Source organism: Arachis ipaensis, chromosome B01 (assembly GCF_000816755.2).
Source record: "Arachis ipaensis cultivar K30076 chromosome B01, Araip1.1, whole genome shotgun sequence".
Lineage (NCBI taxonomy): Eukaryota > Viridiplantae > Streptophyta > Magnoliopsida > Fabales > Fabaceae > Arachis > Arachis ipaensis.
In genome coordinates this window covers 135,977,614-135,995,977 of record NC_029785.2, presented here as the reverse complement: position 1 = coordinate 135,995,977, position 18,364 = coordinate 135,977,614, and the positions used below count along the sequence as shown (strand labels likewise).

At 34.2% G+C, this 18,364-nt stretch overlaps 4 protein-coding genes and 1 pseudogene across 4 annotated transcripts; 4 read left to right on the top strand and 1 right to left on the bottom strand.

The window, feature by feature from the left end:
- On the bottom strand, window positions 5,166-7,250 carry LOC107642206 (xyloglucan endotransglucosylase/hydrolase protein 22). Its single transcript, XM_016345510.2, has 3 exons — window positions 6,880-7,250; window positions 6,602-6,795; window positions 5,166-5,702 (listed from the first exon to the last, which is right to left on the bottom strand). The coding sequence occupies exons 1-3, from the start codon at window positions 7,171-7,173 to the stop codon at window positions 5,297-5,299; spliced, it is 894 nt and encodes a 297-aa protein (XP_016200996.1). The 5' UTR covers window positions 7,174-7,250; the 3' UTR covers window positions 5,166-5,296.
- Window positions 8,255-9,488, top strand: LOC107642218 (xyloglucan endotransglucosylase/hydrolase protein 24). The gene is made up of 3 exons (XM_016345516.2): window positions 8,255-8,673; window positions 8,770-8,963; window positions 9,053-9,488. The coding sequence occupies exons 1-3, from the start codon at window positions 8,398-8,400 to the stop codon at window positions 9,471-9,473; spliced, it is 891 nt and encodes a 296-aa protein (XP_016201002.1). The 5' UTR covers window positions 8,255-8,397; the 3' UTR covers window positions 9,474-9,488.
- LOC107615658 lies at window positions 10,402-10,971 on the top strand. The gene has a single exon (XM_016317708.1). The coding sequence runs from the start codon at window positions 10,402-10,404 to the stop codon at window positions 10,969-10,971; it is 570 nt and encodes a 189-aa protein (XP_016173194.1).
- LOC107642196 lies at window positions 13,624-15,174 on the top strand (annotated as a pseudogene).
- On the top strand, window positions 17,137-18,364 carry LOC107642186 (probable xyloglucan endotransglucosylase/hydrolase protein 23; the record flags this gene model as incomplete). The annotated part of the gene is given in 3 exon segments (XM_016345491.2): window positions 17,137-17,519; window positions 17,598-17,791; window positions 18,024-18,364. Coding segments are annotated over 3 exon segments (811 nt in total), but the record flags the coding sequence as incomplete, so codon positions are not given.

The window sequence follows — 18,364 nt, the reverse complement described above, 5'->3', positions numbered from 1 at the left end:
GATAAAGTGGTTTATATATTATCAGAAAAATATAGTTCAAAAAATAATGATAATAATATTATCCCGATTCAAAAAGAGTATATATAAATTAAAATACATGTTAGTTATTTACAAAAGATAATTTTGTAACACCCTATCACACGGAGCCTTACACCTAGGATGTAAAATAGAGGTGGCGAGGTGCTACGACTTCTAAAATTAAAACACATACATATAATAGTAAGAAGAATATAATAAACTAGGAGTCTTGAAAGATGGGTAAAACAAAATCGCGAAACGAAAAGCGCAACGCTCCGAAAACGGACTATCTTGCGTGTGGAGAAAACTATAACTATCAAACACAAGATAATAAAAGTAGGAATATAGAGCCAATGATACAAAATAACATTCTCCTAACTCAACCCGCGAAGCTAAGGCTACCCGGAGAATATTTATACACATATATATACTCAGAAGTGTTCTACTTAAGGAAGAGAAGATATTGAAATATCTAAAGATCCAGTTTCATTTACACAAGTCATAAATAGTGATGATTCAAAAAAATGGATTGATGCCATGAAAGAAGAGTTAAAATCCATAGAAGATAACAAAGTTTGGGATATTGTTACATTGCCAAAAGGTGCTAAATGTATTGTTTACAAATGGGTCTTCAAAGTTAAGCGAGACTCAAATGGCAATGTTGAACAATATAAAGCTAGACTTGTTGTTAAGGGATTTACTCAAAAGAATGGTGTTGATTATAAAGAAACATTTTTACCTGTTTCTAAGAAAGATTCATTGCATATTATTATAGCACTTGTGGCTCATTATGACTTAGAGTTACATCAAATGGATGTGAAAGCTGTCTTTCTGAATGGTAATCTTGATGAAGAGGTTTATATAGATCAACTTGAAGGTTTTTCAACTGAAGAAAAATGTCGTATGGTATGTAAACTTAAGAAATCAATATATGGACTAAAACAAGCCTCACGACAATGGTATATTAAGTTTAATAATACCATTCTTTCTTTCGATTTTGAAAAAAATGTTGTTGATGTATACATATACGTGGGAGTAAGTTCGTCTTTCTAGTCTTATATGTTGATGATATTTTGCTTGCAATAAATAATTTAGGAATATTGCGTGAGACTAAAGAATATCTTTTTAGAAACTTTGAAATGAAAGATATGGAGAAGGCATCGTATGTGATAGAAATTGAAAATTTTCGTGATAAATCACAAAGATTGTTAGGATTGTCTCAGAAGGCCTATATAAATAAAGTTCTAGAGAGGTTCGATATGAAAAAGTATTTCACAGAATTGCACCAATTCAAAAGGTGACAAATTTAGTCTTATGCAATGCACAAAAAAGGATATAGAACGGAAGCGAATGGAATGAATTTCATATAGTTCTGTAGTAAGAAGTCTTATGTATGTGCAAACTTGCACAAGATCGGACATTAGCTTTGTCGTAGGAATGCTAGGAAGGTATCAAAGTAATCTTGAAATGGATAATTGAAAAAGTGTTCCACAGAAATTGCACCAATTCAAAACGTGACAAATTTAGTCTTATGCAATGCACAAAACATGATATAGAACAGAAGCGAATGGAAGGAATTCCATATAGTTCTATAGTAGGAAGTTTATGTATGCGCAAACTTGCACAAGATCGGACATTAGCTTTGTAGTAGGAATTATAGGAAGGTAACAAATTAAAGTAATCCTGGAATGGATCATTGGAAAGTTGCAAATAATGTTTTAAGATATCTTTAAGGTACAAGGAATTATATGCTCATGTACAAAAGGTCTAGCCAATTAGAAGTAATTGGTTATTCAAATTCAGATTTTGGTGGATGTGCTAACACAAGAAAGTCTATATTTGGCTACTTATTCTTATTTTGAGAAGTTGCCATATCACGTAAAAGCTCTAAGTAAAGTGTTGGGGCAACATCGAATTGATCTTAATTATATTCTAACATCTCTCCTCAAACTCAAGTGACAACTTGAGTTTGAAACTTATTTAAAACAAAGAAATAAAGAAAAAAAAATGCATAAACTGATAGAACAGATATAGATGAAATGGCCAAAAAAAAGCGCAAGGAATTGCTACCGAAAGAAAGTGCAGATGAAACTGCCGGAAGGAAGTACAGACAGAACTGCCACAAGAAAACACAGATGGAACTGCCACAAGAAAACACAGACGGAACTGTCACAAGGAAAGCGCATATGAAACTACCACAAGGAAACGCAGACAAAACTGCTGGAAGAAAACACAGACGGAACTGCCGCAAAAAGTAGTCAACTGCTAAAAAACTGTTGAAAAGGTGTGAACTGTTGGAAAACTGCTGAAAAGTGATAAAGTGCGAAGAGATGGCAAACTATTGGAAGGTGACGAAAAATATATGATTTTTTCATGAGAATAAGTAAGTAGTGAATGAGCTAATCGGTGAGGTATGAAAAGCATAAAAACATTGACAAAAGAGAAGGAAAAAAATGGCATGGAAGAAAAGTATGAAAAGTACAGTGATTTCGTCAAAAGAAAATCAACCTATCCTCCTCAAGGTGGATACCATGGCTCTGATACCATATTAGAAATAAGAGACTAAATTGGAAAAAAGATTTGTGTATTATTGAGTTGTATTCAAGTTGCCTTGAATGATACAATATAGAAGGATATTTATAGGTGTTAAGAGAATCGGAATAATAAAAACGTAATATCTTATAATAAATATTCAAATATGCTAAATAATGCTAATTGATCCTAATTATATTCTAACAAATATGGCTAATTCAAGGAAGCTACCGTGAATGGAGGAATAAATAGTTATGAGGGTCATGATGAGAAAGAAATGAATTTGTTTCTAACCTTATTTTTCACTAGATTGTGAAGATATTATCAAAAAAATTTGACTCAATCTAGTTAAGAAAAGAAAATGCTAACACAAGTGAAAAAGAGAAGTATCAAAAAGAATAAAGTGAGAGAAAAAGAGAGTCAATCAACATCTAAAAATAAAGTAAAAACAAGTTATAAGAAAAAAGAGTTATTAAAGAAGATGAGTCCAATAAAAAATAGTTTAATAAAAAATAAAAACTCAAAAGATGTGAGAATAATAAAACAAAAAATCAAAAAAATAATAAAGAAGAAGAGAAGCGAGTCAAATATAAAGGAGGTATCTAATGAAAGTGAAGAGCATAAATCTGATAGTTTTGCTATTAGAACATGGAGAATTGGATCACAATTCGATCTGACTTGTTATGACAATAAGATTATTGTAAATTGTATCAAACATGATTTGGATGAGAAGAATGCTACGAGAGAAATTAGTTTAAGCACTAAATCCAAAAGAAAGAAAAGAACAACACAAATAGGAATTAGAATTGCTAGAGAATGAAGTTTGAGACAATATGATGCATTATTGGAATGAGGAGAAAAAGCTTGGCTTAGGTAATTTGTAATAAATTTTTTGGGTGTTAATATCGTCTTTGTTTTTAGTTAATAATAAAAATTTTACGGACAATAAATTATAATTTAAATGACATAATCTTTTCATCTTTATTCAGAGGTATTGGATTCACAAGTACTTTATTCTCTTATTGTTTTTAAAATTAGGGATAGTGATGAAGTCAAATATTATACGACTCTAACTTCACATTCTACCTTGCAAAATAATATATGCATGCTTTTATATTTGAGTAATTCTGCACATACAAGTGATTTTCAATACAAGTCATACAAGTCATTTATATTCACGCCGTTTCACGTTTTTTTTTGTGCCTCTTTCTTCTCCTTCTTTCTCCGTGCTTCCTCTTCCTCTTCCTCTTCTTCTTTCTCCGTGTCTCTTTTTCTTCTTTTTCGTAATTTTTCTCTCTCGTTATCATCGTCATCAACACCACCTCTTCCTCCATATTTTTTTATTGAAATTTCTTCTCCTCTTTTCGTTTTCTCTTTCTCCTTCATCAAAATCACAAGAAAAAATGAAAAAACATTATTCAAGATACTGTTTTACTGTTCTTCTAGATTTTTTTTCTAGATTGTTTCTGTCATGTGCCTAATCCTTAACCAGCAAAACATTAAAAGATTTCAAGAAGAAATATACTGTCTCCCCCTATATAATGGGTATATTTCTTAAATTCTTTGGGCGTATTTCTTAAATCCTTTGGATGTATTTCTGTAATCCTTTAGGTGTATTTCTGTAATTGTTTGGTTTATTTCTGTAATTGTTTGGGTGTATTTCTGTAATCCTTTAGATGTATTTCTGTAATCGTTTGGGTGTATTTTTGTAATTGTTCGAGTGTATTTCTGAAGTTCCATCATCTTCAAAACAATTTCAAAGCTTGATTTCAGAAATCATGAAAATAAAAAAAAATAGAAGGAGATCGAAGGCAAAGAGAGAACGTTTTCACGTTTTTTTTGTGCTTCTTTTTCTTCTTCTTCTTTCTCCGTGCTTCCTCTTCTTCTTCTTTGTAAAAAAGAAAACGAAGATGAAACACGCGAAGATAGTTCAGTAACGCGCGTGTTAAGTCCAACTTGTAAGACTTGTAAACAAAAATAACTTGTATGTGTAACACTCTTCTGTATATTTATTTTTTCCGACTTAGTGCCTGCATCGTAGCAGTAACATATTCGATCTTCTCTTGCTCCCTAACACTAGATAGTCTTTCATTGAAAATGCAATTATATAATGCAAATGGACTTGCACATGCCTAAGCTCAATATATATACTGATTATATCTATATGAAATGCTGGGATGAATGGTTAAAATTCACCTACTCTCTGAGCTCCTTTTTGTAAAGCATAGATAAGCATCTCATTGCATAAACTAAGGGATTGTGTGTGTATCACTATTAAATTATTTATTACCAGTTATTAAATTATTCAGTACCAGTTAAAATTTAAAAACCAATTGCCTATTCTAACATTTTCCGAAACAAATTAAAACATTACGATGATGACAGAGCCGTTCGGCAGTGTGTAGATAGCTAGTGGCTTGCCTCTTCGTGCTACCCTTTTTTTTGTCCTTATTCTCTGAATCTCTGTTAACTTGTTAAACATTAAACAACAACCACTTAAACTGCTTCACTGCTTGTAACGCTTGCCGAGAATAAAAATTAAAAAACATGTAACAAACGATGATTCACTAGCTTATAAGTGCACAAACCACGCACATTCGTTCTGCTCCACTAAATAATAATAATAAAACCACCAGCAATAGTGGTCTTGTTTACTAATAAAAAAAAAAGGTATTATTATTATACTGGAACATTATACAAATAATTTTAAACTGCAGAATGAATATGGGGAACACGGAATTTGAAATCAGGTGGTTAGGAGCGTGCATTCAAGAGGGAGGCCCTGAGGGAATCGGTTAATGTCTGAGCAGTAATTATAAATCATGTAATTCTTCTGCACCCATTTGAGCTTCCTCTGACCGTTTGAATCAAGCTGTTGAGAGAGCCAAGAGTTGTTATTATCAGAGGAGTTTGATGATAAGTTGCATGAAGAAACACCATTGGACCAAACACAACCATTGGCTTTCAAGTTCCTGAAGGAAGCTGTGAATGGAGCTTGGCTCCAATCTGTCTTCACAAGCCCTCCTCTTGTTGCCCAATCATCAGCGTTCCACAGGCTTGAATACAGTTTCATTGGTTGGTTCTTTGGGTAGGGAATACCAACACCCTCTAAGTTCTTGAACTCCCTTATTGCTCTCCCATCAATATAAAACCTGTTAGGTTGAATTTTGAATTAGTCTGAGTAGGTTATTACTCTAATATTATTTCAATGAAAAATTAATGTTTATGTTGTGAACTTCTGTATATGCAATACTTGAGATTTAGAAAATGACAACAATAAAAGAACACGTAACAAGAAAACTGAGAGAGAATTTTTTTTTTTTTGTGACTTAAAAGAAAATAAACAAAAACTAAGAAAGAAAAAAAAAATAAGAAACTGCTTAAGAAAGGCAGTCCCGCTGAATATTACTCTCAAACTCCTTTCAAGGCAATGGAAGCTCCACTTGGGGAGAAATAGTTCTCATTGCAGTCTTTGCCATGAGAGAGAATATAATAAGAAAACGTGTTACAAACATTTTTTTTTTAGTTTAATTACCCTCGTTAATTTATTATGAATAGGTTAATGACAAATTTTTTAAAGATAAGATAAAAAACACGACTTATTTTTATACTCACAAATCATAATTCACAGAACAATATTCGATATTTTTTCTTTTGCATACAAAAAATATTGACATGAATTATTCCAAAATAATAAAACGAGGAGAATTTATATGCATTGAGTACCAACGTACTCAAGAATAAATAAAAAGTTAAAAATATTTATTTAAAAAAATATAACTATTCAAGTTACAATCTTTTAAATAAATTATAATTACATAAAGAGATATAATTTTTAAAAAGCCAACAATAAATTAATAAAAGCTTTTAAATTATACTCTATACTAATTAATTATCATCAATTAGTGATTATTTAATTTTTATTTTTAAAAAATAAAAAATTAATAATTATTAATTGCAGTTGTTTAAAATTAGCTAGTTAAGAATGATTTGTCTATACTTCTCCATTTTCAAAATATATCTCACGTATGTTAATGTTAATATTACTCACACAATGTGTGCAGGATTCCAGAGAATGGAATAGGTGTGAAGATTTGCGGTTGGATCAAACCAGAGATAAAATTGTTGCTCTCTGCCACCTGTTCCTTGTGTATACACATTTGTATGAACTACGTAAGGATCACCACTAAGATTTCCCAAGAACTCAAAGTCTATTTCATCCCATGATATTCCATCTGAACGTAACTACATGCACAGTTTGTTCACAAATAATCATACATAACTAAATGAATATAAATGGAGGAAATAAGAAATAAGCAAATGACTTACGTAATAAGCAGTGACAGTGCCAGCAGAATTTCCAGGGACAAGCTTGATTTGCATGTCAATCTTGCCATACAGATACTGATTCTTGGACTGGAAGCCAGAGCCAGAAGCCCTGTCTAGAGACAGGGTAAGAATCTTGCCACTATTGAGAATCTTACCTCTACCGTCGCCCCAAGTGATATCAACTTGTTGGTTGAAATTGCTACCAGCCATAGAAGAAGGAGGCAATATTAGGAACAATGTTATGACAATTACAATCAATGCATCATTATTATTGTTCACACAAGAAGCAACCATTGGACAAAACAGGTTTTTATTTATGTGAGACACAACAGAATAATTCGTATTTATTTGTGATGAGAAGTAAATTGGTGTGCTACAATATTTATAGTGACAACATTGGTAATGTGTTAGAATTTGAAAAAATAAGAATAATAAAAATTAGTTGGTAGTAAAATAAGGTGGGAAGATGACAGTTGGATAGCAAATTTAGTTTGTGTCATTTTTTATTTTGTTTCAGTGGTCTATTAAATTATTAATAGAACGGTGGTGGTCTGTGTGGAAAACCAAAAATTTTTTTTGGCTCATTCAATCAATTCTTCTGATTCAAAATGGACTATGTTAAAAGTTTCGGTGTTCTGATATGTTTCAGAGAACCTATTTTATTATTATCTTTGTTGAGTCAGCTCTAGAGACATATTATGTGTTTCTATTTGATAATTCTTTTATGTTAATGTAAATTCTAGAGACACTTTCTAATTTTCTATAGACTTTATAAATTAAGAATATTATAATATCTCACGTCTTCATATTTTAAGCGGCATGATTTCAATGATATAAATTTATTTTTTAATAATTTTATCTAAATATAATTTTAAATAATGTAATCTAAATAATATTTAATTTATTACAATCTATTTTGATATAAAAGTTTTCAAATATAAATCAAGTTAACACTATTTCATATTTATCAAAATTAATTTTAGACAAATTCACATTTAAAAACTTCAATTCAAATGCAGTTATAGATTTTGTTAGAAGAAAAGTAGTTATTATTTGAAGGAAGATGAAGAACTCCGATATATCTGTTTGACCAAATGTTGGGGCTCCAAGTGTTTGGGTGATTGTGCTTTTATTCATAAATTGAGTTGGGCTTTAAGAGTAGTTTTTTTTAATTAACTGGTTGTTATTGCATTTCACCGCTACCCTCAAAATGAATTCTAGCAAATACAACCTGCACTGAATATTAATTATTATATCATATCAATTGCAAGATTTACTATAAATTTGAACAAAAAAAAAAAAAACACAATGGATAATTGACAAAATGCCAAATATAATTGACATACTTATACACTTGTAGTAAGGCATGGCTGTTTCACCGTCTAAACCACCCCTGTTATAACTGACATCTGTTTCCACTATCACCTCACACTCAGATACATTCTCTTTATTCATTGAATCTCTCATCATCATATCATTCATCCTCTTCTTTTTCTCTCCTAAATTCACAAGAACAACATGCTTCTGCCTTATCCCACTAGTGTTGTTATGGTGGCACTATTCAGTATGACGATGATGATGATGTTGTGTGGTGGTGATTTGCATAAGAAAATTGACATAACATGGGGTAACGGGCGTGCCCAGATGCTCAACAATGGCCAGCTTCTTACTGTGTCCCTTGACGCTGCCTCTGGCTCTGGATTCCAATCCAAGGATCACTATCTTTTTGGCCACTTCCAAATTCAACTCAAACTTGTTCCTGGAAATTCTGCAGGCACTGTCACTTCTTTCTATGTATATTCACTCCTCCTTCCAATCTCTTTCAATTTTCTTCATATTATTATGCTAATTAATTTTTTAATTAACTAGATAGAATGTTTACTAATGTAGTTACAATCAGAGGGATCAACTTGGGATGAAATAGACTTTGAATTCCTTGGAAATCTGAGTGGCAACCCATATATTCTTCACACTAATGTAATCACACAAGGTAAAGGTGGCAGGGAGCAACAATTCTATCTATGGTTTGATCCCACTTCTGATTTTCACACTTACTCAATTCTGTGGAATCCACTATGCGTCATGTATGTATCAATTCCTTAATTAATTAATTAATCAATCTAAAGCCATGCATGTTTATTTGTTTCATCTAACTAATAATTTGTGTACTCAGCTTATACGTAGATGGCATTCCTATTAGAGAATTCAAGAACTACGAATCAAGGAATATATCATTTCCAATGAAGAAACCAATGAGAATGTATGGAAGCTTATGGGATGCTGAAGATTGGGCTACAAAGGGTGGTGTAATCAAGACAAATTGGAGTGCAGCTCCATTCATTGCATATTTTAAAAATTTTTTTGTCAACGCTTGTGTTGAGTCTACTCCTCCTTCTATTAAGTCTTCTTGCACACACCTAAACAAAAAGAATAACAATCATAATTCCGTTGGTGAAAAATGGATCACACAAGAGTTGAAGCCCTCTGAAGTGGACAAACTCAACTGGGTGCACAAGAATTTCATGGTCTATAACTATTGTTCAGACTTAAAACGCTTCCCTCAAGGATTGCCACTAGAATGTAAAATAAACTAACAATGTCATAATTAAGATCTTCATGGTTTAGTCACCACAAAAAAATGCAAAGTCACCAAAAAAAATATACATTTCATTTTGCAAAATATTCAAAATAGTTAATAATTTAATTAATTGATTCTAGGATTGATTTTTGTTAAGAGTACTTTAAATATATAAAAATGTTGCCAGCAGATTTTAAATTAAAAGGAATAATTTAAGGTCAACAACCAAAATAGATGCATGATTACACTTCCACTTCCATGAGGTGGGGGTACCAAGTTGATGGTACCACAATGGTAAAAGAAAGAAAAAAAATGATAATATTATTTAATATGAAGTGATCTTTATACATAGTTATTATATATGTTTTTTTGTGCAATATCTTTTGTTTTTTGTACAACTTTTAGTGACTTCTATATTAGTAACTTCAAGTGACTCGGATATTAGTATTTGTAGTAGATATTATAACCAATATTAATGTTAGTAGTACTTTAAAAATCATATATTAATTTTTTCCATAACATTATTCTCTTATTTTTATACTTAATGAGTTAGTTGTTACATTCCCATATTTATGAGCACTAAGCCCTCATTTGTAGGTTAATCTCTAATCTTAACATTAAATATGTAACATTACATTATATTGCCAGTTGAATACCTAAACAACATTTGAAATGTAGTTCAGTATTAATTTAAAACTCCTAGTAATCAAATTAGTGTGTTATGCACTCTTAAATTATATAAGCATATTAATAACATGATCACATTAGAATACATTGACAAAAAGAATAATTGTTTAAAAAGTATTTTATCTATAAGACAGGTACTTGGTGTTACTGTTAGGGTTTCTTAGTGCTCTGTTAGGGTTTCTTAACGGAGTTCCTAGTGCCGTCAAGGCTACATTGTCAAGATCAATTAAATCTCAATACAAGTCTACGTAATTTGCATGGCTGAGACAACGAGGGATGAAGATCGGATCGAGGAAGACAACCTGAAAAGAGGTAGGAATGTGATTCTACTGAAAGAGGCAGACATATCAAAAGGTATTAACGCTTGCTCCAATAGTCTCTATGGCAGACTCTTTGCTTCCAAAACCTTCTCAATTGGAACCATGGGGAATGCTTTAAAGGCTATATGGGGAAATCCGGAAGGATTTAGCGTGAGTGACAAAGGGGATAATTCCTTCCAATTCTTTTTTAATAAAGAAGTGGATGTCTTGCGTGTTGAACGTGATTCTCCATGGCTATTCAAAGATTATGTACTCCATGTCAAGAGATGGAAGGAAGATCAGATCTGTGATGAAGAGATTATTTCCAATTTTCCAGTTTGGGTTCAATTTTGGGGTTTGCCAGAATCGTTTAAAACCCTCGAAGTTGGACGTAAATTGGGAGAGAATCTGGGCACAGTGTTGGAGGTAGGTAAATTTCAGATGCGAGGTAGAGAAACTAGGATTGTGAAAGCCAAAATCAATATCGATGCTACCAGGCAAGTGAGAGATCAGTTAATAGTGGCATGACCTAATAAAAAGGAGGTAGAAGTGGCACTGCGCTATGAGAGACTTGGAAAGTTCTGTACCTATTGTACGAATTGGTGGATATTGGAATGGTGGGGCACCCTTTCACGTGGACAAATCGAAGACAAGGAGAGGATTTGGTGAAGGAGAGGCTTGACCGCTATTTAGTTGGGATGGAATGGAAGTTGAAGTTTCCGAATGCAGTGGTGTACAAATTCACACCTTAAAAGGGATCTGTAAATCCCACTCCCCCGAGATTGTGTTTATAAGTGAAACAAAGAACCAATCTCGACAAGTGGAAGCAAAACTTCGGGTATGCGGCTACGAAAACTGGCATATTGTTAACCCGGCAGGAGTGGCAGGAGGACTTGTGCTAGCTTGGAAGGACAGTATCAGTGTTCAAATTATTAGCAGTGGAGAATTTTTTGTGGCAGCCGAAATTAAGGAAGTCGGAAGCAGTGAGGTATGGGTGTTCATTGGTGTCCATTTGAGTTATTCAGAACAAATTCGATCCTTACAGTTTGAGGAGCTTATAACAATGAGCCAACACATGGAAGGAAAAGTGGTAATAGCAGGCGATTTTAATGCTATAACAAGCCAAGCGGAAAAGGAGGGTGGAGGCCAAAAATCAGCAACCACCATTGCAACATTCACTAATTTTATTGACAGTAACGAATTGGTGGATATTGGAATGGTGGGACACCCTTTCACGTGGACAAATCGAAGACAAGGAGAGGATTTGGTGAAGGAGAGGCTTGACCGCTATTTAGTTGGGATGGAATGGAAGTTGAAGTTTCCGAATGCAGTGGTGCACAGGCTCACAGAGTCAGGCTCGGATCATGCTCCAATTTTGATGGATAATACAAGCCAAAGCATTCTAGAATTGCTAGAGACCTATGAGGGTTTTAGTGGGCAAAAAGTCAATTTGAATAAGTCGGCTATCTTTTTCAGTCACAACACTCCTCAGAACACAAGACTAGCAGTTGCTCAGACACTAAATATTGAACATATCGGAGCACAAGACAAATACCTGGGACTGCCCTCTATAGTTCAAAAATCAAAGAAAGCAACCTTTGGAGCTATCAAGGATAAAGTTCAGAAGAGGATTATGGGTTAGAAAAGAAGTATATTGTCATCAGGTGGCAGGCACACGCTATTGAGAGCGGTGGGGGAGGCGATTCCTATTTATACACTCTCTTGTTTCAAGCTCCTGGACACGCTGTTGACTGAGATTCATAGCATGCTCTCGTAATTTTGGTGGGGTCAAAAAGGCGCAGAACGAAGAATGGTTTGGATTAAATGGGACACAATGACGAGACCAAAGAAAGATGGAGGGCTGGGGATCAAGGATCTAAGGGCGCAAAATTTGGCTTTATTGGGCAAGCAATGTTGGCGTCTAATGAAATACCCTAATTCTACTATATCAAGAATGCTCAAAGCTAAATATTTCAGATATACAGATTTCCTACATGCAGAGATAGGAAGCGTACCGTCGTGGGGTTGGAGAAGTGTTCTTGAAGGGCGCAAGGTGATCGAGAAAGGCTTGTTATGGAAAATAGGCTCTGGCACTAATGTTCGCATCTTCCATGACCCCTGGCTCCCACCACCAGTGCCCCTTAATGTCCCTCAAAATGCACTCACAATCCCACCAAATTTGCAAGTGTATTACGTTAGTGCGTTACTAAATCCTGATAGAAGTTGGAATAAAAATCTGATTGAGTCGATTTTTTCAGTTGATATATGCAATAAAATTTTTTCAATCAAACCAACAGAGGAGGAGGATGAAGTTAATTGGTGCTGGACGAAATCTGGTATATATGAAGTTGGGTCAGGATACAAAATTGCTTATGGATTCTTTCATTCTCCTACTTCATTGAGGTCCCAGAACATACACAACAGAGTCTGGAATAGCATTTGGGAGTTGAAATTACCACATAAAATTAAGATTTTTCTATGGAAAAGTCTTCATGAAAAGCTTCCGGTGTTGCAACAAGTTCACAACCGGTTCGCATCCACTCCTGCCACTTGTCCAAGATGCATGTTGAAAGCTGAATCAATTTCTCATGCTTTGTTCCAATGCCCCCTGTCTTCAATAATATGGAGCCTAAGCTTAATAACCCATGACCTATGGATGAGAGAAGAAGAAACTTTTTTCAATTGGTGGCAACGAGTCTTATCCTGGGCAGTGGCTCAATTCGACGGTAGACAAAAGACCCCCCTCATAGCGGCGTTGTGTTGGAGCACTTGGAAAGCGAGGAATCGGTGTGTTTTGAGAAGGTAATAAGCCCAGCACCAGAGATAGTGAAAGAAGCTAGCAATTTAGTGCGTGAACTCGTGAACCATACCTGATAGATGCTACTTTTTCTTTACTCTTACTTTACTCTTCTTTAAACTCCTAGTCTTTCAGTCACAGCTGATGATAAATGAGAATACCCAATTCTTTTATACTTCCTTATGGAAACACTTTTATTTTATATTAATAAAATAATATTTATCTTTGGAAAAAAAAAATAAGACATGTACTCGGTTCAAAAAGAAAAAGTTTAAACAGTGTGATATTGCATAATAGAAAAGGATATCTACTATATTATTTTGTTTACACTAAAAAAACCAAATGTGCATCTTAAGAAGGAAGGTACATCCACACCCAACCATTCTTGCAAGAAAGCATGCTAGCCAATTCCACCATTCCCTTTTTTTTTCTTTTTTATTATTTTATTTGTTACAAATATTCTCCATTGCACCTTCCCTGCTCCTTCAATTCCTTCCACAGTTCCATAGCACAACTATAAATACCTATGAATCCTACTTCTCTGCCAAAGAAACAATTCCCTGACTCTCAAGTATTACTAACACTCTACATTATTGAAATGGCATCTCTTCATTGTTCATTAACAGTAAGTATTTGTGTCCTCTATGCATTGCTGGTATCAGCTTCAGCTGTTAGACCAAGAATTTGACATCACATGGGGTGATGGGCGGGCCAAGATGCTCAACAATGGAGAGCTACTCACATTGTCACTTGACAAAGCCTCTTGTTTCGGTTTCCAATCTAAGAACGAATTTCTCTTTGACAAGATTGACATGCAGCTCAAGCTTGTTTCCGGAAACTCAGCAGGCACTGTCACTGCCTACTATGTAAGTCTATAACTCTATCTCCTCACGATGTTTTTATTAGTTAACAGTGCTCATTGATTGATTGATTTATATATGTATATGGTATGGTATGCAGTTATCATCAAAGGGATCGAATTGGGATGAAATTGACTTTGAATTCTTGGGAAATGTGAGTGGAGAGCCTTACATTCTGCACACCAATGTGTTCAGCAATGGCAAAGGCAATAGAGAGCAACAGTTCTATCTCAGGTTCGACCCCACTACTGATTTCCACACCTACTCCATTCTTTGGAATCCTCAGCTCATTATGTAAGCATTAAGCAAGCATCCTTTAGAAATGTTATTTAATAATGTAATGTGCATGTTTTGCTAATAACACACCTTTAATTGATTATGATGATGTCAGGTTTTCCGTGGATAGTAGTCCAATAAGGCAATAAGGGAGTTCAAGAACATGGAATCAAAGGGAGTTCCATTCCCAAAGTCACAACCAATAAGGGTGTGTGTGGTTCAAGTATTACTTTGTTACAAAGATTCTATTCCCAGAAGAATCAAAGATACCCAAGGAAAAGGTGGGAATTGAAATAATGGTATTCTAATTCCCTGAAATCAAACTTGCTTAAAAATAATTTTTCAAACTTTGAACCAAACATGGGAATATGATATTTCCATCTTAAAATTCCTATGAATTATTTATAATTCCTCCAACCACACACACCCTGAGAATCTACACCAGCCTCTGGAATGCGGATGATTGGGCCACAAGGGGTGGTCTTGTCAAGACAGATTGGACCCAAGCACCCTTCACTGCTTCTTAAAGAAACTTCAATGCAAATGCATGCGTTCATTCTTCATCATCATGCAGTACTTCATCATGGCTCTCAGAAGAGTTGGACACAACAGGGCAAGAGAGGCTGCGTTGGGTGCAGAAGAATTACATGATCTACAATTATTGCAGCGACGTCAAAAGATTTCCTCAAGGTCTTCCCCCTGAGTGCAGTTAATGCATAATCATTAGCTTCTAGATGTTTATGTTTGACTTATAAGGTGTTTTTTTTTTTTTTGTTCAATTCATTAATTCTTTTATATACCTACATATACATGTACGTCAAGTAAGTAAACTACGGTGTGGTTCAGTGGTATGGGTTTCTTTCTTTGACTTTGTTACATTAAGACAGAGTAATTAAATGTAACATATGAATGCGTCTTTTGTTATAAGTCGTGGCCGAATTTATCAACTCGTCGCCGCTGCACGTGTTGTAGTCTATACATACCACCTAAAGAGGCAACAAATTAAAGGGACAAAGTGTGAATGCGATTGACCGAAAGAGGCAACAAATTAAGGAACGCAAGTATAAATGCCATTCACCTATGTTAACCGGTAATTTTAATTAAACGGATGAGTTCCCCATAAACCATTATTTTAGGAGGCTGTATATGTTAATCGGTAAATTTAATTAATCTTCTTTTTGGATTATTGGTGTGTGTAATATAGGGAAATTAAATATCGAATAACTAGCTAATAATTTTTATGGAAAATCACTATTACTACTAATTATTAAGTGATGATTTTGTTCTTACCAAATCATTAGCAATTATAAGTGACCAACTTCATCTATACTACTCAGGCTACAGAAATAAATAAATAAATACATCTTATAAAAAAAGGAACAAAATACCCTATGATATGGTTCTTACTTGTTACTATTCTGTTATTCATTCTCGTTGATTTAACGACTGTTTATTTAAGGAATAACTGTCCATTAAGTTGCAATATATTTATCTCATTCAGGATATTTCTTTCCGATTGGATGAAAAATAGTTATATTTCTCTGAAAAAAGCATTTTGATAAACGTACGCCGCTTAATAATGCTTTAAACGTTGATGTTACCAAGAGTAGTGAAAATAATTCTTCTCCTTGACTCCACGATTTTGAGCTTTTTTCTGAATCCTATTTATAAACTTTTAATTTATGGGAAAGTATGAGGAGTCAATGGAATATTTATACAATGTGAACAATGGAAATTTAGAGAATATTAGAGATATAATCATTAGTGTTACCCTTTTCCATCAGTTGAAGCTTTTGGGATGAGTGGTATCATGCATGGTATTAATCCGAAAGGTCAAGAGTTTGAGCTTTGGTGAATTCCAAAATTAGTTTAAACTTTTGGGAAGATGTTTATTATCGCTAGTACTCGGATGATTATTCTAGATTGTATGGGAGATGTTTATTTTGTAACTCAATAGCGCATTGTAATCCATTGTCTCCCTAGCGGGATCTTTAATTTATATATGGATGCCTCGGAGACCCTGTAGAGTCGATGTGATGAGAGGGAACATGAGTAACAAAAAAACTGCTATACAGCTCAATATATGCACACATATTTGGACAATGTTAATAGGTCAAATATAAATAATATATAAATATAAATGGCGAGTAAACATTGGGTGGGCTTGTGAATATCGTTGGGGAGGGGGTAGTAGGTCAAGGGTGGTGTCACCGCCATGGAAATGGTTGACCATATCCAATTGTTAAATCTTATCCAGTTTGACGCACTTAGTAGTATAAAAGTAAAGCATTGAGTTTAGAATTAGACGGTAGCCACTTACCTGAGGACAGCGACAGCATCAGCCATTAGGGTCCCAATAATGCCCCATGTAATAAGTAAAGTAAAACCGCGTTCAACCCTCCACCAATATCACCCGCCCTCGCAATAATAATAATAATAATTAACTTCTTAAACACATTTATTAAAATTTTATATATTTAGTATTTATAAATTAAATAACAAAAAATACTAAAAATTATTAATTTTAAGAATTTTTTTATTATTAACAAATTAAGATCGATAGTTAAATAAATAAGACATAGTTTTTGTTGCGGTATTATGATATGAAATGAGCTTTTGCCAGCTTTGTTACCATTGTACAAAAGTTTTTACAACTATGAACAGCTTAGCCACGTCACGGGACCTTCCCGACCCTTTTCCTTTCCCTTTTACTTTTCCTACTTAGCTTCGTTATCCATAATGATCACACGCTTATTTCCCACTATATATACCCCCTTCACTCCACAACACAACCATCTTCTCTTCTCTTCTCTCATATTACTATCAAACTCTTTCAATTCATCTATTAATTCTCCATATATATATACATGGCTTCATCAAAAGTAGTAGTGCTTGTTGTTCCCTTACTTGTGATGAGCTTTTGCATGGTGTCATGTTGGGGTGGTAACTTCAATAAAGACTTTCAGATAACGTGGGGCGATGGTCGTGCTAAGATACTCAACAACGGGAATCTGTTGACCCTGTCCCTTGACAAAGCCTCTGGCTCCGGTTTCCAGTCCACCAACGAGTATCTGTTTGGCAAGATCGACATGCAACTCAAACTTGTCCCTGGAAACTCCGCTGGCACCGTCACTGCCTATTATGTATGTAACAACTACTATTTCTATTAGTGATCATGCCGTTGCTTCGTTCTAATATTAACAAATCTTCTCCTTTTTCAGCTATCATCAAAAGGAGCAACATGGGATGAGATTGACTTCGAGTTCTTGGGGAATTTGAGTGGCGACCCTTACATCCTTCACACCAATGTCTTCAGCCAAGGCAAGGGTAACAGGGAACAACAATTCTACCTTTGGTTTGACCCAACCGCAGATTTTCACACTTATTCTATTCTCTGGAATCCTCAACGCATTGTGTAAGCACCAATGTTATAAAAAATGAGGTTCTTACACTAAAATCAGTCACTAATATATTTGTATATAAATATATGTATAGTTTAATTTATCTTTAATATATATTTATAGTGGTGGTGGCTGACTTTAATGGCTAATTTTTGTGTATACTTAGTATTATCGTATTATTATTGTTATTAGGTTACTAACTAAGCGAGGTTTAATAATTTGTGGTTATTATTATTGTTATTACAGATTCTCTGTGGATGGAACCCCTATAAGGGAATTCAAGAACTTGGAATCAGCTGGTGTTCCATTTCCAAAGAATCAACCAATGAGAATCTATTCAAGTCTGTGGAACGCAGATGATTGGGCTACAAGAGGTGGACTTGTTAAGACTGATTGGTCCAAAGCTCCATTCACTGCTTCCTACAGAAACTTCAATGCCAACAATGCATGCATATGGAAGAATGGAAGATCATCATGCAAGAGTTCCTCGTCATGGCTGTCACAGGAGCTTGATTCAACGGGTTTGCAGAGGCTGAGATGGGTGCAGAAGAACTACATGATTTATAATTACTGTACGGACAAGAAGA